This window comes from Mustela nigripes, chromosome 16 (genome assembly GCF_022355385.1).
Source record: "Mustela nigripes isolate SB6536 chromosome 16, MUSNIG.SB6536, whole genome shotgun sequence".
Classification (NCBI taxonomy): Eukaryota; Metazoa; Chordata; class Mammalia; order Carnivora; family Mustelidae; genus Mustela; species Mustela nigripes.
In genome coordinates this window covers 3004790-3030526 of record NC_081572.1, presented here as the reverse complement: position 1 = coordinate 3030526, position 25737 = coordinate 3004790, and the positions used below count along the sequence as shown (strand labels likewise).

Here is a 25737-nt window from a genome sequence, read left to right as displayed (position 1 = left end):
GTCGGTGCTCTGGCCTCTCTCTGAGGCGGGGTGTAGACGTCTGCCGCCTGGGGTCGGTGCTCTGGCCTCTCTCTGAGGCGGGGTGTAGACGTCTGCCGCCTGGGGTCGGTGCTCTGGCCTCTCTCTGAGGTGGGGTGTAGACGTCTGCCGCCTGGAGTCGGTGCTCTGGCCTGCGGCTGGCTTTTGCCGGGCGGCCCTTCCTTGCCTCTCGCCATCAACGCCCAGGGCCCGGGTCCTCATCCTACCTGCTCGGGCCCTGAAGCCCCTACAGGAACCTTCCTCCCCACCACCCGGTGACCCCTGGTCTTGACCCCATCCCTCTGCTCTCCCAGGGCCTGGCCACCGGGTCTGGGGTCTGCACATCCTTCCCTCTGAAGGGCTTCTGCTGGTCAGACTTGAAAACCGTGTTTCTCTGGGCCCGTCAGTGCTGCCCGCTGCTTCGTGCTGTCCCGATGCTCTTTCAGAAAACATTAAACTTGGAGCCACGTGTCTCAGCATCACAGCCTCCTCAGTGTGCTCTCCTTGAACCAAACCCTCTTCCTTCCTCGACCCGGCCCCGCACCCCACCTACTGTCCGCTGGAAGTCAGGGGGCCTGCTGCGGGGCACCCGGGGACAAAGCTGGGCACAGGCTGGGCCCTGAACTGCCTTGTGGTTCACAGGAACGCGCTCTGCAGGTTGAGCTGGACGTGGTCTCCTTGGGCGCCCGGTGCTTCCCAGAGCCAGCGAGCGGCCGGCGGGCAGGCCAGGGTGCCAGGGTCCCGGGGCTGCCGTGACAAACGGCCAGAAGCTTGATGTCTTGAAACAACACATTTGTTCTCTTGCAGCTTTAGAGTCCAGAATCTCTGGAGGTGTTGACGTGGCCAGGTCTCCTCCCTGTCTGTAGGGAAGGACCCCTCCCTGCTCCTTAGGGCCTCCAGTGGCCCTGGGATTCCGTGGTTGGTGGCTGAGTCACTCCAGTCTCTGTCTTCACGTGGCTTCTTTCTCCCGCCCGTCATACCTCCCTGCCTTTCCCTTATTAAGACACCTGCCATTGGATTTAGGGCCCCTTCTAAACCCAGCATCTCCTCGCAAGGTCCTTAACGACATCGGCGCAAGACCTTATTTCCAAGTAAGGTCACAGTCATGGGTCTCAGGGGCGAGGACTCGGATGTCCCTTTTGCGGGGGGGCTGCAATTCAACCCCCTACAGTGACCTGCAGGCTCGAACACCCCCGCCAAGAGCTTCCTTCACACTCAAGCAGTGAAGAGCCGATGTTCTTTTCTCTTCTCCCCACGGCTTGCCAACCGGGTTAGCGGCCTGGGCCCTGGCCTCGCCGGGAGTGCGGAAGCTGCGCTGCTCCTCTGGTGCCAAGAGGCTGGCAGCAACAGGTGTCCTCCTCTCGCCTGGCTCCGGGATCAGCCTGTGCTCAGCCCTGGCTGGGGCCAGGCAGGAATGGGCAGACACTGCAATTCTGCTCCCAGTAGGATGGAAAGCAGACCCCGCTCCCACAGAGCCACAGCCGTGCAAGAAGGAAGGGCCTCTACGCGGCTGGGGGGAGGGGCTGAGGGTGTTCCCCAAAGAAGCATGGAAGGAATGGGTCAGCTTCATCCGGGTGCCCCAAACTGCTCACATTGTACCGGCCCCTTCCGCGGAGCCCTGGCCTCGGCTAGTAAGGCCCTGACAAACCGTTCTTGGAAAAGACCCGATAAACTCACCCGCAAAACCAATGCGAGCATTATAGCAAAAGGGCTTAAAAACAGCCGGTGACTCAGCCAAAGGAGATTACTGTTTATGCTACAACTTTCAGGTCACTCTGCAGCTGGGGTGGGAGCCGTGAGGAGTGCACTCCCCATCCTATGGGATCTGTGTGTGTGTGTGCGCATGAAAAGGCAACGGCAGGATGGCAAACTGGTTTGTTGGGGCCATACTAATGGGCATAAAATGAGACCCTCTCCCAGATCATGGAAAAACAACAAAAAGTTAACAGAAAATAATAAAAAAACCAAGATGCCTCCAGATGGCCTCCCTACCTTACACCATATACAAAAATTATCTCGAAGTGGATCAAAGTGCTCCAGATAAGGGCTAAATGCACACAATGCTGAGAAGAAAGTATGGCTGTAAATCATCATCACCTTGTATCAGGCGGTAGTTTCCTAGATGTGACACCAAAACCCAAGTAATTTACAGGGGAAGTAAATCAATTGGACTCCACCAGAATTTAAAATTCTGGACTTCAAAGGACATGACTAAGAAAGTCAAGGGACAACACGGAATGGGAGAAAATATTTGTAAATCGTACATCTGATAGGGGACTTATATCTAGAGGACATTAAGAACTCTTGCAACTCAATGATTAAAAATAATTAAAAAGAGGCAAAGGTTCTCAATCAACGTTTCTCCAACTAGACTAACAGATGACCCAGGAGCACATGAAAAAGACGCTCAGTACCGTTAGCCACCGGGGAAGTGCAAGTCCAAACCACAGTAAGACCAAACTTCACAACCAACAGGACGGTTGTCATCAAAACGACGCATGTGGGCGAGGAAGGAGAGAGGCTGTCAGCCTTGGCCATGGCCAGCCGGAACGTAAAACGGTGCTGCTGCTTCGTAAAGCAGCCTTGTGCTTCCCCAGAACAGTAAGCGTGGAGCTACAGGTGACCCAGCAAGTCCGCTTCTAGGTGGATCCCCGAAAGGAACAACAACATTGTAGACAATGTCCTTGGCAGCAGGATTCATAATTAAGAAAAGCGGAGACAATCCGAATGTCCTTCCGCGGATGAATAAACGAACAAATGGGGTCTGTCCGTGCGACGGGACAACACTCAGCTATGAAGAAAACACGAACACCTGCTGCGCGCAGCACAGACGACCCGCAAACACAGGACGCAAGCGGAAGCAGCCAGTCACAAAAGACCACTCACTGTATGATTCCGCTGATGTGAAACGTCCTGCCCCGGCCAATCTGTAAAGACAGAAAGTAGATGAGAGGGGTCCAGGGGCTGAGCTGCGTGGGGAGAGAGTGACGCTAACAGGGACAGGGTGTTCTTTTCAGACGATGAAAATGTTCTAAAACTGGTGATAGGAGTGGTCATGCCACTGCGTGAATGTACTAAAACCAAGCACTGCGCCCTTGAAATGGGCAATGTTTATGTCGTGTAGATTATATCTCGGCGGTTACAAGCACACGCTCACACACAAACTAGAATGCCTCGCCCTTCTCTGTTGAGGCCTGGGGAGCCCTGGAGCTCCAGACGGGTGACTTTCAGAGCCAGTCTCATTATTCCGGGTGTGGCTCAGGAGGAGGCCGGGGTCCAGGGTTCAGTGAGTTGGGATGGGGTTGTCAGGCTTAGTTCTTCCAAGAGCTTTACTTGACAAGGGTTCTGGAACCAACTGTTGGATGAGATCACACTAACGCAGGAGGCTGACTCAGGTGCCAAGGGAAGCATTCCACAAGGAACAGCTAATTGAGGACCATGCCTTTCTCTCTGATGTCCCCACACAGCTGGAGTAGTGACCTCAGATGCCCTCCATCAGCTGGCCCTGGTCACCAGCCCCTCCTTGGGCTGAATGGAGCAGAGCCCATTTCCCTTTAGGCAGATGGTCAGGCGAGGACAAGAAATTTCCACTTTAGAGGTTTTCACAAATAAGAGTAGAAGTGTGTATATTCTAGATAACTCGGAAACCTTCCTGCAACACGCTCCAACAGTTGAGATAGCCACCAAGTGAGCCGTCCATCGGGTCTGTGATCCTCCTCACTAAAAAGATCCAGCAAGTGTGCCTTGTGTGTGGTGGGGGGGAGCTCAAACTAACATTGTCACCAGCAACCACTGGAACAGCTGTGCTTGCTACACTGGAGGAGATAAACGTAAGACAGAATTGTGGCAGAGAACTTGAAACCAATACTAATTAATAAAATAAATCCAAGGGAACGTCCAGAAGTGAGAAACAGAAGAGACGCGCAGGGCTCTGTGACTCCGCGTGCGGCATGTGTACAGAGCTGAAGGGAAAAGCCAGCGGCTCAGAAGATAGATCAGAAGATCTTCAGAAAGAAGCATGGAGAGACGAAGGGACCGGAGATACAGCGCGGAGAGCGTATTCACAAGGGCGGGGGGAGCCGGAAGGGGAAATGGAAAAATGTTACAGAAACGATATTTGAGAAGAAAGTGGCTGAGAATTTCACCTGAGGGATAAGAGTCACAAAGGCACAGACTTGAGAAACTCAGTGACTCGCAGCATCGTGAATGAAGGCAAGGGTGCACCCAGCACAGACCCGGGGGTGGGGGGAGCAGGAGCCACGACAAACCAAGACAGAGAGGAAAGCTTACCCACGGCAAGGGGGACTGTTTTCTTTCCCAGGAGCGCTGATGAGCCCAGCTGACCTCTGGGCAGAAGGCGTGGAAGCCGCGTGAGAGCGGAACCGCACATTTGAAGAACTAAAAAGTGATAGTTGTTGGTCTCAAGTTCCCTGTGACAGTATAAAAAATAAAGACAGTTTCAAGCCAACGAAACCTAGAAGCCGTTGATGGCAAACCTGCACAAAGTGAATGGGATCCCGGGGGGATGGTCAGAAAAGCAGACATGAATAATAAAATGGTAATGGGGGGGGGTTAATTCTAAACAAAGAGATCCTGTGGATATAAAGAAAATATGACTTGGGGGTGCCCGGGTGGCTCAGTGGGTTAAGCAGCTGTCTTCGGCTCAGGTCGTGATCCTGGGGTCCTAGGATCGAGCCCTGCGTTGGGCTCCCTGCTCGGCGGGAAACCTGCTTCTCCCTCTCCCACTTGCCCTGCTTGTATGCCTCTCTCTCTGTCAAATAAATAAATAAAATCTTAAAAAAACAAAATTCTCCCGCTCCCTCTGCCCCTCCCCACCCCGCTCACACACGGGTGCACGCCTTCGGTCTTGCTCTCTCTCCAAAAAAGCAAGAAAATCCCAAACCCCCACAAAACCAGCACATCAGACAAAGCAGACATTAATGCATGAAGTGTTACTAGAAACAAAGGTGGTCATTTCGCTACGACTGTTCAGTCAATTCACCAGGAAGAGAGAAGGTCAATTTAAAATCTACACGCGCCTACTAACACACCCTCCGAATACGTAAAGGCAAATGAAGTGGCAGAAACAGATGCAGAATCATAGTGGGAAATTGTATCACACCCTTCTCGGTAGCTGGTAGAAAAATCACATTCTTCTTTTTTTTTTTTAGATTTAGTTATTTATTTTAGAGAGAGAGAGAGAGAGAGCACATGTAAACATGGGAAGGGGCAGAGGGAGCGGGAGAGAGAGCAGATCTCTAGCCGTCTCCGTGCTGAGCACAGAGCTGGACTGGGGCTCGATCCCATGACCCTGAGATCATCACCTGAGCCTCAATCAGGAGTCAGGACACTCAAATGACTGAGCCACCCAGGAGCCCCTAAAATAATCCTATTCTTTAAAAAAAAAAATCCATAAATAGAGGATTTGAGAAATATGGTAAGAAAATCTAACTTAATGGTCATTTATAGAACACCAACTGCAAAATACACCATCTTCTCAGGCACACATGACCTATTTTTAAAAACTGACCCGGGGGGACACCTGGGTGGCTCAGTGGGCTAAAGCCTCTGCCTTCGGCTCAGGTCATGGTCCCAGGGTCCTGGGATTGAGCCCTGCATTGGGCTCTCTGCTCAGTGGGGAGCCTGCTTCCTCTTCTCTCTCTGCCTGCTTCTCTGCTTACTTGTGATCTCTGTCTGTCAAGTAAATAAATAAAATCTTAAAAAAAAAAAAAACTGACCTGGTTTTAGCCATAAAGCAAGTTTTACTTTCAAAGGACTGAACGATACAGAGCATTTTCTCTGGATCTAACCAGTTGTATACTCAAGTATATAACTCAGTGATGCTAAAAATCCAGGACAAAGAGCAAATTAGGGCACCCCCGTATGTGTGGGAGTTAGGAAACATACTTTGAAACAACCCATGGATTAAAAAAACAAATCACAAGGGAATTAGGAAATATCTTGAAATTAATTAAAATGGGGGAAAAAAAAAACCCACGATGGATCAAAACCTGTGGGATAGAGTAAAGCCACGTTCAAGGCACTGCCTTCACTCAGGTTTCACAGATGAAGAAAGGCTGGAAATCAATGAAACGAGCCTTCACTTCAAGAACTTAGGGAAGGAGCATCGAATGGGCCCAAAGAAAGGGAGAGGAAGAAAACAACAAAGATTAAAAAAAAAATGCAAAAGGAAGAGAAACAAAGGAAGCACTCCAGATGCTACCGACACGGGAACCACGACGTGCGACGTGCGTGTTAGGGACAACGTCTCGGTAACGCATCTGGAAAATGACTTGAAATGAGCACTTCCCTGTTTCCAAAAACCCCAACTCCCAACCGTGACGCAGGAGGAAAGGGAAGCTCTGAAGACTCCAGAAAGAATCAAATAGAATCGGTAAGGGAAAAGCTTCTAACGGAATCAGCTCGTGGCTCAGATTGCTTTACGCGTGAATTTTTACCAAAGGTTTGCACACCAGCAACCGTAATGAATCCTCCTCTGGGCTCTCCCAGAGGAGAGCAAAGGGCATATCCCCCCCAGTTTCAGGAGGTGATCGTAGTGTTGGTGCCAGCACCCGGAGGGGGGGCACCGAGGAGAGGGAGGTCAGACGCAAACCAGGTTTATTGTGGGAAGGCAGGCTTGGAGAGCACGGTGAAGTCAGCGCGTTTTAGCACATTAACTGGGACTTACAGGGAACATGTTTGATGAGACTCAATCTCCACTCGGGATGCAAGGGTCTCCGTAAACCTGCTGCGGAACAGGGTTCCCTTGCCTTTTTTTTTTTTTTTTCCTGTGGGGAGCCTAATGTGGGGCTCGATCCCAGGACTCTGGGATTGTGACCTGAGCGAAGGCAGATGCCTAATGACGGAGCCACCCAGGTGCCCCAAGGGGTTCCCTTGCCTAATAAAGCACCCCTGCGGAAAACCCGCCAGCACACACCTAACTCCAGGGGAAGTGTGGAAAGCTCTCTCTCTCTCGGAGACTGCAGGCAAGGCATGGACCCTCTGAGGACACGCACCCGCCGTTGCTCTGGAAGTCTCGCCCAGTGCGGTAAGGAAGGGGAAGTCGGTGCAGGAGGTAAGGATAGAACAGGAGGAAATAAAATTGCCGTCACTTGCAGTTGACGAGTTACACAGAAGATCCAGAAGAATGTGCAGGTCATCGCGGTGGGAGGCGGTGGGGGCGATGCGCACGGCGCTGCCCCAGCAGCAAGCCGAAGGCTGAAAGCAAACGCTGAATCCGTTGTCATTTGTCCGTAACAAGCCACTTAAAACACTCAGTATCTTAAACGGACCCACAACTCCTGTTTCTCGTGAGTCTGGAGGGTGGCTGGGTGCTCCGTTCTGCTGGTGTTCGGCCCCCGAGAAGGAAACACCGAGGCAGGGCTGGGTGTGGACGAGAGTCATAATTATCAGTCTACAGTCGGGAACAGCCAGATGGAAGAGGTACAAAGGGCAGAGGATGTGGGAAGGGGTGCGGGGGTTCCACGCACTCGCTGGGAGGGGGGAGGCGTGCTGCCCTTCCAGCACCTCCCTGGGATCACCAACCCCAAAGCTCTCCCAAGCCTGGAGCTCAGGGGTTTGTGCACGGATGTCATTCTACAGGCACGGTTGGTTCCATCCCGGGCTGGTGCTGATGAGCTCAGGTCAGTCCCTTTCCCCTCCCAGGAGGTGTGTGTGGGGGGGGTCTCAGACGTTCCAGCTCCAGATCAAGCCCCCGCCCCATGGTTAGGGGCTTTCCAAAAGTCTGGGAAGTCCCCCTGACACAAACTCTGGTGTGGCTGAAAGGGGCTTATTATGAATAACAAAAGACACCTTTAGGGCTCTTACATTTAGGAAATTTCCAAGGGTTTAGGAGCTCTGTGCCAGAAATGGAGGCCAAATATACACTCTTTTTTTTTAAAGGTTTTATTTATTTATTTGAGAAAAGAGAAAAAGAGCAAGCAGCGGGAGGGAGAGGGAGAAGCAGACTCCCCGCCGAGCAGGGAGCTCAACACGGGACTCGATCCCAGGACCCTGAGATCATGAGCTGAGGGGAAGGCTGACAGACACTCCACCGCCTGGGGGGCGACTCCAGGTGCCCCCCACCCCCCGCTCCAAGTAGGCATTTATTACTATCAAATCACAACATCACAGAGCCCCAGGCAGACTCAAGCACGTATGGACACTGAGTTTCCAGAAAGGGGCCCTGCAGAGCACTGGACGAGGGCGAGTCTTTCCAAAAACCACAGAGTGACTGGGGATCCGTGTGGTCAAATAGAAGACGGGCCCTCCTCCCCCCGTCATAAACGACGACTCCAGCCGGGCTGCAGGTCTGAAGGTGAAAGGCACAACAGTAGCGCTTCTAGAAAACAACCGGACGGAGCGTTCCGTGTGGCCGTGCATTTGGGGTAGCGAAATCCGTTTTGAAAAACACATGAACGTAATAATTACAACAGACGAGACCGATGAATCCTCCTGCGGCAAAATCCAGGGCCGTGTGGATGGCACAGGGAGAAGCTAACGGAACTCGCGTAGTCTTCAGAACTCCATGGAAATGTTAGTGCTGCCTAAGTGATGAGGGAGCAGGAGGCTGGCTGAGGACAAAGCAAAAGCTGGCGCCTTGCACCCCCTCTTCACCCGCTCCCCTCCATATGTGTAGCGTCCCTCAGGCACCCCTGATCGCCATAAAACGATAAATAGTTAACTTGCAGGGATCGCAATCCTGCAGAACAGGAATCTCCCTTGCTCTACAGATGTCGTAGAGACCTAAACAGGGAGGTTACCTTATCAATAGCACAAATTTCCAGAGGCAAATAACTCTTGGTTCCTGAAGCCCTAATGTCCCCCTCCCACCATAAACTGGAGGAGACTGAGGTAGAAGGGAAGGTAAATGATAGCCGGATCATAATGCCCCACCAAGAATCCCCCATTATCTTGATGTTAGTGCCTGACCTAAAGACGACATTGATCAAGCCATAATGGCAAAGACTCCCCCCCGGCACCTTGTAGACCCTCCCTAGCATGTGAGAACTCTGTTGAAACCTCCCATTCCTTCACCACCTCCCCCCAACCGTGGGGTATATAACATGCCCACCCTCACAACCCGGGGCAGCAGCTCTTCCTGCCCACGGGTCCTGTCCCCGGGCTTTAGTAAACCACCATTTTGCACCAACGACGTCTTAAGAATTCTTTCTTTAGTCGTCGGCTCCGAACCTCCTCACCCCACCGAACCTGACTTAGGTTCTGGGACTTCATCATAAGGACACCTGCGGGACGGGGTGGAACCCTTCTCGGAGAGACATGCATCCCCCCGCCCCCCGGCTGCATGTGCACGAAAACAAGAAGGATTTACAAATAAGTGAACCTAACTGTCCACTTCTGAAACCAGAAAAAGAACAGAGTAAATCCAAAGAAAATAAGAGGAAAGAAAATACAGGCAGAGGTTAGGGAAAAAGAAAACAAACCAAAAAACAGAACAGACCGGAGTGCTGGTGCTTTGAAAAGACTAATAAAATAGATCGTCCCTCGGCAAAAAGTGGCAAGAAAAAAAAAGAGAAGGAAACCCAAATAAACAACAGTGGAATTAAAGAGAGGGCATCTCCAAGAGAGGAAAAACTGGGATCAGGAAGGACTTAATACCCCCCCATTTGAAAACCTCTATGAAATGGACACTTTGCTAGGAAAACATTTATTAGCAAAACTGGCCCAGGAAGAGAGGAAAATCTGAACAGGCCAGAGACCAAAAAAGGGAGATGACATGTTAAAGACCTACCCCCAGGGGCGTCTGGAAGTTATGTCTGCAAAATACACACACCCCACCCCTAAATGTGACGATTATTATCTAAAAATGTAGGAGAAACTCCTCCTGACCTTAACGGTGGAACAGCCCTCAATAGAAAATAGCCAACTCATAAAACAATGTTAGTAATTTGACCATCTCGGATCTGAAATGCCGATCCAACTGGATACCTTCAAAGAATTCAAAAGAAACAGAGCACAGCAGGGCGCCTGGGTGACTCAGTCCGTGAAGCCTCTGCCTTGGGCTCAGGTCACGATGCCAGCATCCTGGGATCCAGCCCCGCCTGGGGCTCTCTGCTCAGCGGGGAGCCTGCTTCTCCCTCTCCCTCTGCTCCTCCCCTCTGCTTGTGCTCTCTCTCAAATAAATTAATAAAAAAATCTTTTTTTAAATCTTTAAAATTAGGGGCGCTTGGGTGGCTCAGTGAGTTAAAGCCTTTGTCTTCGGCTCAGGTCATGATCTCAGGGTCCTGGGATTGAGCCCCCGCATCGGACTCTCTGCTCGGCAGGAAGCCTGCTTCCCCCTCTCTCTCTACCTGCCTCTCTGCCTACTTGTGATCTCTGTCTGTCAAATAAATAAATCTTTAAAAAAATATTTAAAATTAAAAAAGTATGCAGCCCATGTATTTGCTCTGTCTACATGTGTATGAAGCAAAATGAGTGTATCTGGGACACGTGGCGCACCCCCACATCGGCAAGGAAAACACCCCAGCGGCAATGGGCAAGGGCTTCAACAGGGGCAGAGGAGTTCATTTCCAAATGGCCGGCCGAGAAACAGAGCCAACACCGACGCACCCATCAGGTGAGCCACAAATCCGTAAGTTAACAGCGCCCAGAGGCGTGCGGTGACGGTGACGCAGCCTTACCCGTGCAGGGAAGAGTGGCGAGGCCAGAGCCCCTTTGGACCGGCTCCTGAGTGGCTGTCGAGTCCGGAAATGCGTGGGGATTACTGTGTCTGTGTCCAGTAAAGAAACACCAATCAACCACGGGTGCCCAGGAAGATTCATAGGACGACATTCTTTTTTTTTTTTTTTTTAAGATTTTATTTATCTATTTGACAGAGAGAAATCACAAGTAGATGGAGAGGCAGGCAGAGAGAGAGAGGGAAGCAGGCTCCCTGCCGAGCAGAGAGCCCGATGCGGGACTCGATCCCAGGACCCTGAGATCATGACCTGAGCCGAAGGCAGCGGCTTAACCCACTGAGCCACCCAGGCGCCCCAGGACGACATTCATTTTAACATTAAAAAACATGAAAGCAAAGGCAAGCTTGCTGTGGACAAGCCCACCGACCAGTCGGGGTAAGCAGCCGCTGATGCCGTCAGGAAGCGACGTGTTTAGCAACATGCAAATGCACATATTAGAGCCCCATAAATCAGCACGACTCGACTTAAAGAATATGTCTGCGGCGGGGGCGGAGAAGATACGGAGTAATCGGTATAACATGATACTATTTTTTAAAAAAGATTTTATTTATGTATTTGACAGAGAGAGATCACAAGTAGGCAGAGAGGCAGGCAGAGAGAGAGAGAGGAGGAAGCAGGCTCCCTGCTGAGCAGAGAGCCCGATGCAGGGCTCGATTCCAGGACCCTGGAATCATGACCTGAGCTGATGGTAGAGGTTTAACGCACTGAGCCACCCAGGTGCCCCAACATGATACTATTTTCGTGAGCTACACCTCATCTCCAGGTGCCTACCTGTGCTTGAAAGGATTTACAACATCTGGAAGGACACAGGCCTGACCGAGGACATCAGTGAAACGCAGGGGCGTCTCTGAGGTACAGGAGGCAGGGGACCCACAGGGCGGTGGGTTAAAAGGAACATTAGCTTTAACCAGAGCACTCTACATTTCCAGGAGGAGGAAATGGGTGTCACGTGTGTGTAGGGACCCAGCGAGGGCAGGCACCCCACGTATGCTACTGCACTGTCGGACAGTGAGCTCAAGTCCACAGCCGGAGCCACACAGGCAGGCCGTGTGCTGGGGGCAGGGGGCGGGGGGGGGGGCGGGGGGGGGGGGGGGGGGGGAGGGGGGCATGTCCTGGATTTTATCTGGAAATCCTCCCAGGTAAGGTTTTAGGGGGCCCAGCCAGATCTCAGAGACGGCTGGAGCTCCAGGAGGGACCAAAGTGACCTCAAGGCAGACATGCGGACCTCCAGGCTTGTCCTGATCCCCAGGCAGACCAGGAGCCACAAGGGTCTTCCGGGAAGGCTGCAAGCTGGAGCCAACACGGAGGCCACAAGACCTGCTCTTCCCTATCCCCCCAGACCAGAGGCCAGTCCTGTGCACACGAACAGAAAAGAGAGACCCGAGAATATATTTTCCCCCAGAAACGGAGCATTACCTACGGGCTGTTGAGTATATCTCTAAGAATTATGTTTTGATGGTTAGGAGGAAAAGTTGATTTATTTAGTAATTGCGAAGCTGCAGGTAATCGCTTGTGAAGAGCTGGTTAAGTACAGCCCAGATCAAGACTCCCCATTCCCTGTGCTCACCTGATCACAGCCGGAGCGAGCTGTGTGGCCCCGCTCCCCCTTCTCCTGGCCAGCTTTCCAGGGCTTTGCAATCTGTCCTCCCCTCGGACCACCGTCTCCTGCTCCACAGCGACCTGCCTTCCGTGCAGCGTGGCAACCTTCGTCACCCTCTCACACTTGGGGTTGATGGAAGCTTGGGTTTATGGAAGCTTGGGGTTGATGGAAGGTTGGGGTTGATGGAAGGTTGGGGTTATTGGAAGCTTGGGGCCTTCTAAAGTTCAAAGTCTGCAAGCATCGTAAAGAGGCCCACTCAGCTTGGGTTGGGCGGCACCTGCAGCCCAGCGCTGGACACTCCCAGCTGCACTAAGGGGGTTTGGTGGCAGAGTGAGGAGAGCCTCAGGCTAGCCCAAGATTGGTGCGTGGGCCCCAGTCCCATATCTGGCCTCCTTGGACTTCCTGCTTCTGAAAGGGAAGGTCAACCACCTCCATTCTGACCTCGGTCTGTACTTTCTGGTTAAATTCTTCCTTGCGGCTTATCTCCTAACTCAGGCAAAAGACCCTGCGGGCACAGCATCCCGTGGTAGGAACCGAAACTACTCCCTTAAGCTATAAGGACTGTCCTGAGCCAGCAAGACCCCGTGTGATCAACCCCCCGACGACGGTCAGCCTGGCCTTCCCTGCCCACCTGCGCGCACCCCCCACCCTCGTGGCAGGCTGTCCTCATTTAACCCTAGCGGCTTCAGCACCCGGGAGACAGTCAGACGCTGTCTTCGGCCTCTCGGAAGCAGGCTCCCTTCTCGGTTCCCCACCACTCGTCTCTGCCTTTGGATTCTGTCAGCGGGCGGTGGCTGAGCCGGGTCCGTTTGGGACCCCCGGGGCCAGGGGCTCCTGCACCCCCCGGCCCGCCGCGCCGCTCCTCCCCGCGCAGGCCTCCTTCCTCCGCATTCACCGGGAGGCCGGGGACCGGCATCCGGGAGACAGCCTCGGGGCGCAGACGTGGGTGCGGGGAAGACCCGGCCTCGGGAACACGACGCCGCGTCCGCCGGCGGCCGTGCGGCTGCGAGCGGCTCCGGCCTGCGTCTTTCAGCGGGGAGCAGGCGGTCTCTGCGGGGTTCGGCGATCTCCCAACCCCCACCCCGCGGAGGAGCCGGTCGTGCCTCGCTGGGCGCGCACCCCGCATCGGGACACCGGCCTCCTCCTCGGCCGTCCTGGAGCTGGTCGCAGCGTCCGGCCGAGCGCCCCGCTAACTACAGCTCTTGTCCGTGTTCACACCCGAGCGAGACCCCGGATTTCATCTCCTCCGAAGAGCGCCTGTGAACCGGGTCGGACGAACCGAATCTGACGGCCGCGGCTCACCGACTTCGCGACTCCCCGGACACCGCGCTTCGGCTCAGAGGGCAGGTGGGGGCCGCGCGGCGCAAGCCAGGGCGCCGGCGCAGCCGCGGCCCCGCCCCGAGCGCCGGAGCCACGCCCCGAGCCGCGCCGCCCCGCCCGATCCCCGCCCCTCCCCGTCTCGGCCCCGCCCCCAGGCCGCCCTCCTGCTACAAAGTCCCCGCCACCCGCGGCGGCGCCCAGAGAGCGCGCAGGGAGTCCGCGGGGCCGGACGGGGCGGGGCGGCCGTAGCGCGCGGTCCCTCCATTGGGCGGGGCGGGCTCCGGCCTGCGATTGGCCGGAGGCCGGAGGCGGGGACGGGCTCCGGCCTGCGATTGGCCGGCGGCGGCGGAGGGAGCGGCACCGTGATGGAGGCGCCTGGGCCGGTGACCCGGGCGGCGGCGCGCAAGAGGGCGCCCACGATCCCGGAGGAGCCGGAGCGGCGGCCGGGGCAGCGGCGACCGCGGAGGAGGTGGGCGGGGACCGGCGGCGGCCGCAGTCGTGGGCGGGGAGCCTCGGGGTCCTCGCGCGTGAGGCGGGGGGGGCTGCCCTCGGTCGCCGGCTGCGGGGCTCGGCTCGGCGCGGCGGGGCGGGCGGGCGGCGCGGGCGCCCTCGCTGGCCCGGAGGGGGGTCGCGCCCCGAGCGGGGCAGCCGAGCTGGTCTGTAGGAGCACGTGGCGGACGGGGGAAGGGTGTGCGAGTGGAAGGAACGGAGCGGGCGCGGGCTCAGAGGCACGGAAGGGGCGGCGAGTCCGTCGCAGCCCGCGCTTGGCTCCCTGGGGGAGGGGCCCTGGCGCCCCGGGGGTCAGCCGCACCGGACGGCCTGCTTGGAAACAGCGTCCCCAGTGTTGCTGAACCGCCCGCCCCTCCCCCAGAGGGTGACCTGGGGTGGCCGCGGGAGTGGCTGCGGCCGCAGGGGTGAGAATGCTGGGCAGGCTGGCAGGTGCCCCGACGCCAGGGTGTCGCAGAGGCAGGGTGTGGGAGGGAGCTCTGAAGGAAGGGTTTGCCGCCGCCCTTGTGCTCTCGTGAGCCCTGAATGTCCCTGACCCTCCACCCACCCCGCTAGTTGCAGGGTCCCCCACGAAAGTCACAGAAGTGGCGCGGGTGTGGGGAGGTTGAGAGCATTTCCACGCGGAAGCCCGCGGCCAACAGACGGCGGCGGGAGTGTCTTCTCACGTCCGCATGGTGACAAGTTACTCCGAAAAGAAAGCCAGTTTAGGTGTAGGAGGAGCCGCCAGGGTCCGGTCCGACGGAGGGCCGGCCCCGCGCCCACTAGCCCCTTTGGTTCAATAGTATTTCCATACCTGGCTTCAGAGCGTAAGTCCGAGAACCGTACCCCTCCCCTCGGCCGGCCTCCTGCGCCTGGTGCGCCTGCTTGTCAGCATTCTTTCTCTTCATGCTTTTACTTAAAAAAAAAATTTTTTTTTTAACTTCCTCATTGCTTAGAATTGAGGAGCAAGAAGAAGCCGTCTTTCGTGAAGTGGTCAGTTTTACCCCGGAGCCTTTGCCAGGTGAGATGGACAGAGGCTCGGAACGCGGTCTCTGTGTTCACTCTTGGGGCTTTGGGGCAGGCGCCCCCCCCCCCCCCGGTCTAGTTTTTTCTCTCTGGGTTGTTGTCAGAGCATCTAGGGACCCCATACTTTCTAATCAATTCCTCATCTCCCCCTCCACTGACCAGCTAGATATTATGACAAGGACACCACCAAACCTGTCAGTTTTTACTTCTCTTCACTGGAGGAACTCCTGGCGTGGACGCCGGACGTGGAGGACAGCTTCAACGTGGCCTTGGAGCCCTCCGAGTGCCGGCAGCCCCCCTTGAGCAGCCAGAGGCCCCGGACCCTGCTGTGCCATGACATGATGGGCGGGTATCTCGATGACAAGTGAGGCTTGTGAGGGCATCGCCCGACGTTAATTCTGTTGCCGGGGACAGGGCTGGAGGGGAAGGAGGCAGGGAGAGGGACAGCTGTGTGACAGAGAGCACGGGGGAGGGGGGAGTCTCTGGACCAGGCTGCTCTGACTGGGCGAGGCGCCCAGGTCTCCGGTGTCATCTCCAAAGGACCTGCGTCAGGTGAAAGCTGGGGCCTCTGGCCGGCCTGAAACCATTTGTTTCCGGGGAGTGTGTGCCCTTAAAATCCGGTGTGCAGGGCGGGTCTAGCAGCTGGCACCCTTTCCACACTCCCGGGCCAGAGCCGTGGTCCTCTCCGGACCCCTTCAGCTCTGACTGTCCTCGGCTCATCAGTTCGGATGCCTAGCTGTGACCCTCCCGTGTCCCTCCCAGCCAGGGGACACTTCCTCTAGAGTTGCTGCACGGTCCACTTAGAGGTCTTAGACGTCTGTAAAATAGTCCTGGAGGGGACGATAGGTGGGAAGGCCTAGTCCGAACTGGCCACCAAGGGACGGGCGGAGGCAGAAGGCGACATCTTGGGTGCAGCTCATGGTGACCAGCCCAGCATTGGGTATAGGGAGACCGTTCTGTAGAAACGGTGCAGGGGCTGCGCGGGGACACCAGGCGCCTGGAGCTTTTGCCTGAGCCTCGCCGCTTCGCTTTCCTCCTGCCCTGTCTTTGTCGAGGCTGACAACACTCAGCTGTTGGGTCCAGCAGTGACCACCAGCTCGGCCTGGGGAAGATGTTTACCTTAAGACCTCTTGATCTCAGGGTGGAGGTGCAGTCCCACTTCTCGCTCTACCTGGCGTCTCTGCCGCGCCTGGTGCGTAGCCAGCATCCTGGTCACTGGCTGGGACCAAAGAGGAGCTTTCCCGGGGTGCCCGTGTCCTGGGTTCTGACTGCTCCGTGTGTCACGCAGGTTCATTCAGGGCTCGGCGGCGCGTAGCCCCTACTGCTTCTACCACTGGCAGTGCATCGACATCTTCGTGTACTTCAGCCACCACACTGTGACCATCCCCCCCGTGGGCTGGACCAACGCTGCCCATCGGCATGGGGTCTGCGTGCTGGGTAAGACCCCCCGGGGCTCGCCTCCCACTCACTCGTCAGTGCACCTGCCGGGTGACCAGCAGTGAGAAGGCTTCTGGGGGCGAAGCGGTCCTCGCCTGGGGCTGCCTCGATCGGTTACGACAGGCAAGGGCCAACTTCTGGAAGGGACCAGGCCACTGGGTCACTGTCCTAACCAAGACAGTGCAGCTGTAGACAACAGGCAAACAGATGGGCTGTGTTTATGAAGGGGGGGGCGACGTGGCCTGCAGGCCGCAGGTGGCTGGTCCGCGGGCGCGGCTCTCTTCCCCCGCACCCGCGTCAGCGGCTGGCCTCTTCACCGCCACAGGGTCGGCCTGCGGGGCGTGTGACTCCGCAGGTATCTGGGACGGCCGGCGTGGGAGTGTGTGACGCGCTTGCAGGCCGGGCTGCTGTGCTCTTGCAAGAGCCATGCTTTCCTAACTGCTGGGCTCGCCTGCCCTGGTTCTCTCCGCCCTGCCAGGGACCTTCATCACCGAGTGGAAAGACGGTGCACAGCTCTGTGAAGCCTTTCTGGCCGGGGACGAGCGCTCGTACCGAGCCGTGGCTGACCAGCTGGTCCTCATTGCCCAGTTCTTCCGCTTCGATGGCTGGCTGGTCAACATCGAGAACTCTCTGAGTGTGAGCACAGCCTTCTCTTGGCACTTGCCCAGCCCAGGCCCCGCGCGCTGCCCCTCTGTCGCTTTCCTCGGCGTCACTGTGGCCGGTTAAGTGATACCTGTGTCCCTTCGCTGAGGGACGGAACCTTCTCCGGCACCGTGTCCAGAATCCCTGGTTGGCTAAGCTTTGCCCTGCTGCCCTTTCAAGGCGTCCCTTTCCTCCTCCTCCGTCTGCTCTACTGGGGCCGCCCTCCCCTTTCCTGGGGTTTCATCTTTTCTTTGTTGCTGTGTCCGTGTCCTTCCTGCTTCAGAAAGGAAGGACAGCTGGGGCTCCTGCGGGGGCTCAGTCGGCTGCGCGTCTGACTCTTGATTTTAGCTCAGGTCGCCGTCTCAGGGTCATGGGATCGAGCTGCATGTCGGGCTCTGCGCTCTGCAGGGACACTGCTTGGGATTCGAATCAATAAAATCTTTTTTTTTTTTTTTAATTTTATTGATTTATTTGACAGACAGAGATCACAAGTAGGCAGAGAAGCAGGCAGGGAGAGAGGAGGAAGCAGGCTCCCCGCTGAGCAGAGAGCCCGATGCGGGGCTCGATCCCAGGACCCTGGGACCTTGACCTGAGCCGAAAGCAGAGGCTTTAACCCACTGAGCCACCCAGGCGCCTCTAGAATCAATAAAATCTTTTTAAAATGCGAAAAAAAAAATAATAAAGGCAGGACAGTGGGAAACATCGGGCTGGACCCTCCTCTCCATGGCTGTGGGGTCGGGGGCTCCAGGGACCCGGGGCTGCTTTGGAGCCTGTGTTTGCTCCTGGGGTTGCGCAGCCTCGTCTGTGCTGCGACGGGCACTCCTGACCGCGGCCACGGCGGGCCTCACCGCGGGTCTGCTCTGCCTCCCCCTGCAGCCGGCCGCGGTGGGCAACGTGCCCCACTTCCTGCGCTACCTGAGCGCCCAGCTCCATCAGCGGGTGCCCGGGGGCTTGGTGCTGTGGTACGACAGCGTGGTCAGCAGCGGGCAGCTCAAGTGGCAGGACGAGCTCAACCAGCACAACCGGTGAGGGCCCAGCGGGCTGCGGGCCTGGGGCGCACGGCTGCCTGGGCCGGAGAGGCCGGGAGCAGAGTCGGAGACCCCGGCCACCCGCGGGAGGACCTGGGCCGCGGCCCTGCGCTCCCGGCGGGGCCCCCGCTGTCCGGAGCAGGCCGTGTTCTGGGCCTGGAGGCAGCCCGGTCGGGGGGTTTCGGAGGGAGGCGAGCCTCGGAAGGGCGAGGAGGAGGACCCCCAGGGTGGGCGGCCCCTGCGCCTCTCTGGGTCCCGGCCTCACCGCCCCGCCTGGCCGCCGCCTCCAGGGTCTTCTTCGACGCCTGCGACGGCTTCTTCACCAACTACAACTGGCGCGAGGAGCACCTGGAGCGCATGCGCGGCCCGGCGGGGGGGCGCCGCGCCGACGTGTACGTGGGCGTGGACGTGTTCGCGCGCAGCCGCGTCGTGGGAGGCCAGTTCGACACGCACAAGGTGGGCGTGGCCCTGGCGGCGGCGGCGGCGCGACGGCCGCGGGGTCGGTGGCCTGTGGCCGTCTGCGGCCCAGGACCCCGGGGGACGCCGCCAGGCCGGGCTGTGCGCTGGAGCCGCAGCTTCCTGCCCCTTCCTGCCGTCGGGCGCTGCGTTTGACGCGCGTCGTGGGCGGAAGCGGCCGCGGGACCCGCGCCCCAGCGAGCTGGCCCTTCTGACGCGCGCGCCTGGGGCCAGAGCGCGGGGTGGGCCTGGGCGGCCCTGGCGGCTCAGGGACCAGGACCCGGTGAAAAAGCCAGTTTGGGGAATTGGGCGGTGTAGTCGCCAGTGGGATTTCCCGGCAAGGCGAGCCCCGTCGGCAGGGAGGAGGGACAGCAGGGGTTGCGGGGCGGGGCCCGGAGCGGGATGGACGGGGGTCGGCTGGTCTGCGGCCGGCCGTCCTGCCCCTGCCGGTGCCACGGGGATGCCCCTGCTCATTAACTGAGCTCTCGGTGAGGAAGTTCTCCCCGCCTGCGCCGAGTCTGGTGACGCGCTGAGACGCGGGGCGAGGGGGCACGTGCAGGCCGCGGGCGGGCCGCCCCCAGCGCAGACCCCGGCCCGCTCCCGCCTTTCTTCCCCGCGCTGCGGGCTGACCAGCTGCTGGGGTTGGAGGCCCCCTCGGGGCTGGGCGGGAGGCCTGGCCGGCCAGGCCGCGCTCTCCCCTGACCACTGTGTCCCCAGTCGCTGGAGCTGATCCGGAAGCACGGCTTCTCCGCGGCTCTCTTCGCCCCCGGCTGGGTGTACGAGTGTTTGGAGAAGAAGGATTTCTTCCAGAACCAGGACAAGTGAGTCCTTCCTGTCCCAGGCAGGGGCTTGGTGTTGGCCAGATGGGGGCTCTGGCATTTTCTCTGGTTTCCCAAGATAGCTCAGGCCTTGATCTCCGCGGACCTTTCCCGCACATCGGCCAGGGCTGAGGGGTCCAGTTCAAGAGAAACCAGCTGTCTTGGCCGCATCCATGCTGGAGGGTCCTGGCAACCCAAGCGGGAAGGATCAGCGTTGGGGACCCCGGGGGCCACCTCCCCGCAGACCTGAATCCCCCACGCTTTCAGCGGGGTGGGGGGGCACTCACTCTGGGAGGGATGCAGGGGCCCCGAGATGCCGAGAGTGAGTTCGGGGTCCCCCTGCACCTTTTCCCGCAGGTTCTGGGCTTTGCTGGAACGCTACCTGCCCACACACAGCATCTGTTCTTTGCCCTTTGTCACCTCTTTCTGCCTGGGCATGGGGACACGGCGAGTGCGCTACGGACAGGTGCGTGGGCTTCCTGGTGTTCAGCTTTGGTCTCACCTGGGACACGTGGGGGGCTCCGGGTGTGGGAGACATGGTGGCCACGCTGCTCCCCGCACCCCTCAGGCCCTGTCGGCCCCCGGGCCTCCCTCACCCGGCCTTGTCCCCCAGGAGGAGGCGGTGGGGCCCTGGTACCACCCCAGCGCCCAGGAGATCCAGCCCCTGTTCGCGGAGCACAGGCTGGAAGAGGACGGCCGGGGCTGGGTGCGGACGAGCTGCTGCCTGGCGGACGCCTGGCACGGGGGCAGCTCCCTGCTCATCCGTGGGGTGATTCCGCCCGAGGTCGGACCCGTGGCCGTGAGGTAGGTGAGTGAGTGGGGGAGAGATCTGGGACATCGTCTGCGTCCCCCTCGCCCCTGTCCCTCACTGCCCTCGGCGGGTGGGCTGCAGCGGCCGGAAGGCGGCCAGAAGCCAGAACGGAGGGAGTTTTCGCGGTAGAAAGCACGTGATGTACCATTTACCGCCTGAGGCATTTCCGAACGTGTGGTACGGTAGTGCGAGCTGTTTGCACGTTGTGCCGTCAGTCTCCAGAATGTCCCCGCAGAGCAGCTCCCGAACCCCCAGCTACCACACTCTGCTGTTTCTGTGGGTCCGACGCCCTGAGACCGCACATGAGCTCACCCCGGCTCTCCTCCGGCAGGCTGTTCTCTCTGCACGTGCCCGTGCCTCCCAAAATTTTCCTGTCCTTGGTGTATAAACTAGAAGGGCCCTCGGCTGTCGAGGTGGCATTGGAGCTCACCACGGGGGACGCAGGCAGCTGCCACGTGGGTGGCCTCTGGACGCTGGATGGTGAGAGGCGTAGGGCTTCGGCTTCCTGCGGCCCCTCTGTTTCAGGGGACGCCTTGGGGAAGCATCTAGAGAGCGCACCAGGGTGTGGGGGAGCTGGGGCTGGGCAGGGGACAGGTGATGTCCTCCGTGCTGCCGTGGGCCAGGCCTGGACAGGGAGACACGGGTCAGCTGCAGCCTCCCGCCCGCAGCCCCCGCTGGGCAGCACGGTGTGCTGTGGGGGCCTGGGTCTCTGTTCCACAGAGACTTGGGGAACGGGTCTCCTGCCTGCCGTGGCATTGAGACCCTGGGGAGGGGGTTGGGGAGGCTCTCTGCCCTGTTCTTCTTCCCCCCAAGGCCTCAGCCTGTTTGGGCGGGCCGTGAGCCCCTGGCACCAGCACGGGGTCTGTTGGCCTCTGGGCCTCCCCCTGCCCCCGCTCCGTTCAGTGGACACCTCTCTGCGGTTTCCTTTGGATTCTTCTCATTCTCAAGTCCTGGGTCTCCTCCCCCAGCAGAAACCAGCTCAAGGCACAGCCCCCGACCTCTCCGGGTGCCCCCCACCAAGCTGGCCAGATGGGTGGGCCGCTGCGGCCAACAGCTCCATGGGGGGTGGGTCCAGCGGTGAGTCCTTTCTCTTCCTGTTGGGTCTCAGGCCGGGGAGGGCTGCCTGCTGGGGGCGGGGCTTGAGGGAGGGGCCCTGGCTGACCCCCCAGGTTTTGGGGCAGCACGGGGACACGAGCCCGGGAGGCTGCTGGGAGCGGTCATGACCATGCCTTCCATCTGGGGTTCCCGCCGGCCGCAGCGCCCACGTCGGGATGGGCCTCCATTCCTGCCAGGGCTCCGGGCCTCTGAGCATCTGGCCTCGAGGTGCTGGGGGAGGCGGGCGCCTTGTGACTGGCCCGTCTCCTCCCCCAGTTGCTACGAGGTAAACCTGCGGGGCTGCCTCCTGGGAGACCTGCTCGTTAGCTTTGCGAGGCCTGCGGGCAGCCGGGAGGAGGCGAGCTTCGTTTGCAGGCTCGGGGAGATCCAGGTGGGCCGTCGGGCGTGGCTCGTGGGCGGAGGGGCCAGGGGGGTGGAGTACCCCCCCCCCCCAGGAGCGGGAGTGTGGGGCGGTTACCCCGCCCCCGCGCCTCCGGCAGGCGTCAGGGCAAGCCATCTCTCTCCCACCAGGTGGTGGATGCCCACAGCCTGCTCCGCCCGCTGCCCCGGGTGCAGGCCGTCACTGTGTCCCGTGTGCGCTGGCAGCCGGCCACGTCGGAGGAGGAGGAGGAGGGGGGTGCCCCTGCCCGGCTGCGGCTCAGCTGCACCCTGCACTGGTCCTACCTCCTCTCTCCCATCCGATGCTTCCGGATCCACTGCCTCCCAGGGAGCGGCGGGGGCTCTCCGCACCGGGGGCCACTGGGGCCTGACAAGCCCGTGCTCCTGGGCCTGGCCTTCGTCAACCAGTACCGGGTAGTGGAGCTGCCGGTGGCGGCCGCGGGGCCCGGCAGGGACGGCCGGGTGCATTTTCTGGTGGAGCCCGTCCCCAAGGAGGGGTTCCTGGTGCCGCAGGCCGAGTGGGGCCGGGCAGCCCTGCTCTACTCCCTGCCCCAGCTGTGAGCCAGCGCCGAAGCTGGCTTCTCCCCGCCTCCGGGCTCAGGGCCCCATGCGGTGTGTGGGAGCCCACGGGTGCCAGGTGGCCGTCGCTGGGGCTCTTCGGTGGTGGACGCCGGTGACAGGAAAACCAAGAAGTCCGTTTGCTGGGCTGCTGATTTCCCGAGGTTAATGAACTCTGTTATGTCTAATCCCTGTCTGGAGTACAGATTCCCGAGTGCAAGGGACGGGGTTTGGGAAAGCTAGTCCCACCGGCTTCCCGAAGGGTGTTTCCTAACTCGACAGGCTTTCGTGGGCCGGGAAGCCTCCCAGCAGGCCCTGGAAGCGATTCCCAGGGTGAGGGCTTTGAGCTGGGACGTGGTGCCCTGGGGGCTGACCTGCTTTCTCTTAGGACTAGGGAGCCCAGGGCGCGGCCGGCACCAGGCTGCACACCTCACCCTGGGCCAGGTGGGCCGTCCTCTCGTCCCGACCTTCCGTGTTGTGGCTGGTTCCGTGTGCGGTCCCAGGAGCCGGAGCCCCGCACCCTGCTGTGTCTCTGCTGGGCCGTGGGTGCTGGCAAAGCTTGCACAGAGCCAGACCGTGGGCCTCGGCTGTGTGTGTGCAGTGAGCGAGGCTGTCCAGGCTCGGGGAGCAGGAGGCCAGCCAGGGCCCAGGAAAGCCCTTGGCTTCAGCCTAGCCCAGCCTTGCAGTGGGAGCTCTGGCCGTCTGCTCCTCCCTGTCCTCCAGCCTCAGCCTCTCCCGGGGTGGGGGTGGGGTGGGGTGCGGGCGCCGAGGCCCCCGTGAGCACAGGTGCCTTGAGAACCCTCTCCACTGGGCCCCCTTCCTCTGTTGCCGCCTCCTCTGTCTTCTAGCACCTTCCTTCCCTCTGCCTGGGCTGAGACTGGCCAGAGGCTCTGTGTAGGGAGGAAAGGGTGGCGTGAGTGAGCCAGAGACGGCCCCCGCCCACACGGCTCCCCTGGTGACCCCGGCATACTGGCCCCCAGGGGGTGGGCGCCCTCCAGCCCGTGGCCTGGGGTTCTCTGCTGCGTCGCCCAGCTTCTGTCCTCGGCCTGAGCAGTGCCCCTTGTTCTGGGGGTCTTACCCCTGCGTCTCACAGGGGCGTTGATGGGGGCTATGCCCATTTCTCTGCCCTCCACCTGTGCTATGCGACATGAAGCGGTGCCAAGGGCCATGACCCTCCCAGCTTGGGGTCCCGCCTCTTGCTCTCTTGACTGTCCTTGGGTGCAAGCCCAGTCCTCAGCCTGCTCCTACGTTGTAGGGAGGGGAGCGGCCACCAGGCGGCAGTGCAGCCGCACCGCTCCTGGTTGTCCAGAATTCAGGAGTCAGAGCCTGGTCCGGTGGCCCCGGTGAACCTGGTCCTTAGGACGGCAGAGGGTGTGTCCCTCCAGGGCTGCCTCCATCCCCCTGCCCCCGGCCCGGGTGCCTCTTTCCCAGGGGGACAGAGAGACATTTTACTCTCCATGTCCCATATGTGGCCCAGCCAGCTTGGTCCCCTGTGGGGAAGGGGTTTGCCCAGCAGACGGGGAGGACAGCTCCGCTGACCAGCTGGGAGCGCAGGTCACCCAGCATCTGCCTGTCCCCGTGAACCTGGACAGGGTGGTGGCAGGGGAATCAGAGTTGCTGCCGCTTGGAGCTGCTCCCGTGACCGTGTTCTTGGTGTGGACCAGTGGTTGGCTTTGAGCCTTCCATTTTGTACCGGGGGATCTGGCCCTACTCCCTGTGTCTCCAGAGGCAGGAGTCGGGCGAGGCAGGGTGCCTGGAGGGAGGCAGCAACTCTCCATTGTCGCGGCCTGTTGGTTCGAAGTGTCTGTGTCCCCGGCCGGTTTACACAGAGGAGGAGGGAAAATTGATGGTGCAATTAATTTCTCCCAGTCTGGTGAGCAGGCGACGAGAGGTGAGGGGTTAGAGCGTGGCGCGCAGTGGGCCGGAGAGCTCCCCGAGACCGCCGTCCCCATCCCACGGAGAGTAGGGGCTCGTGGGCACGAAAATGAGTATGTTGGCATTTAAGCCTGCGCACGTCTGGCGGGTGTCGTCACTCTGAAATAAATGATCCGAAACGAAACGTGAAAAATTCGTGGGTGAGCTGCGTTGTGGACTGGCCGCCTTGGTTTTGGGACGTGGGCCTGGCCCAGCCGCCCCTAGCCCGGGGCTTGGATCCTCTGCTTTTCTTCCCGGTTCCGTTTTGTCTTTTGCGGGGCTGGTGAGGGTGGCAGTTGCCCTCCACCGAGCCTCCCAGGGGTGGGGACCCGCGCCTGTGGGCCTCCCTTGAAGCCGCCCCCCGACTCCCACAAGGAACCACCACCGCCCACATCACAGGGGCTGTGGCCGCGGTGTGGCGGGGATCTGAGGGCCCTCAGGGCCACTCTGGGACGTCCCCAGCCCCGTCCCCTCTCCTGTCTGCACTGGGCAGGCCAAGCTGCTGACACCACGACGACTGAGGCCCGGCCGGGCGTCTGTGTGCTGTAGCTGCTGCTCAACGGGAGGGACCCCGCTGGCTCCCACGGCGCCCCGCAGGCCCAGGCAGCTGGTAGGGTGCGCACGGGCCCTGCCTCCAGCTTGCTCTGGGTCAGGGTCGGGGAAGGAGCCGGAGGTTTGGGGCTCTGGAGTCTCTTGCCCAGAGGGTCTGCCTGGCGAAGGCGGGCCAGACCGTGGGACAGGCTGCGGGTCCTGGGCCTGCCCTGGCAGATGCCCCCGTGCTCCACCCCGGGGCCCTGGGGGCGGCCAAAGAAAGAAGAGTTGTCCTGGTTTGAAGAAAGAAAGCTTTATTAATAATCTTAATAATACTGTTGATTTGAATGGTCACACCTTGGAAGCATACAGAATGGTAAGAAAGGAAGCCTGGGGCCTGGCTGCAGTCCTGGGGGGCCGGGGGGCGGGGCGGGGGCGGAGCAGCAGGGGGCTCTGGAGGGCGGGGCCGGGCGCGCGGGGCTCTGTACAACAGGAATAGAAAAGGGGCTCGTTTCAGGAGCTTCAGGAGCTGATGCTGAATATATAAAGTGAGGTGTGGTGTTTTTTTTTGTTTTTTGTTTTTTTTTTTTAAGTTTCATGAGACAGTGGAGCCGTGGTGGGAGCCTAGGTCGTATTTTTTGCTGCGTCGCCTAGTCCAGCTCTCCCTGCCTGGCGGGGGCTCCTCCCAGCTGCCCACCTCTGCCCTCCCGCCACCCTGGGACCCGCACCTGGGTCCCGGGCCATGCTCCAGGCCTTTCCCCGTCTCTCTCCCCCTGCTCGGGCCGGGCCATCCAGCCCCGTGGCGCCGTGACTCCTGGCCTCGCCGTGCCGCCAGGCCCTGGCCCCCCCACCCTGGCTCTCTGCTCCCCTGCAGGACGGGGGGGGGGGGGGGGGGGGGGGG

The 25737-nt window shown here is 59.5% G+C and overlaps 1 protein-coding gene across 2 annotated transcripts; it reads left to right on the top strand.

The window, feature by feature from the left end:
* The first annotated feature begins 13978 nt into the window (after nt 1–13978).
* On the top strand, nt 13979–25731 carry ENGASE (endo-beta-N-acetylglucosaminidase). Of its 2 annotated transcripts, none has more exons than XM_059378662.1 (14): nt 13979–14104; nt 15078–15142; nt 15310–15511; nt 16436–16584; nt 17063–17220; nt 18103–18251; nt 18545–18710; nt 19428–19531; nt 19886–19994; nt 20142–20332; nt 20671–20819; nt 21311–21416; nt 21711–21825; nt 21966–25731. In XM_059378662.1, the coding sequence occupies exons 1-14, from the start codon at nt 14001–14003 to the stop codon at nt 22392–22394; spliced, it is 2196 nt and encodes a 731-aa protein (XP_059234645.1). In that variant the 5' UTR covers nt 13979–14000; the 3' UTR covers nt 22395–25731. The 2 variants fall into 2 exon arrangements, with proteins under 2 accessions (XP_059234645.1, XP_059234644.1); XM_059378661.1 differs by having other exon boundaries at nt 21308–21416.
* Nucleotides 25732–25737: the final 6 nt, after the last annotated feature.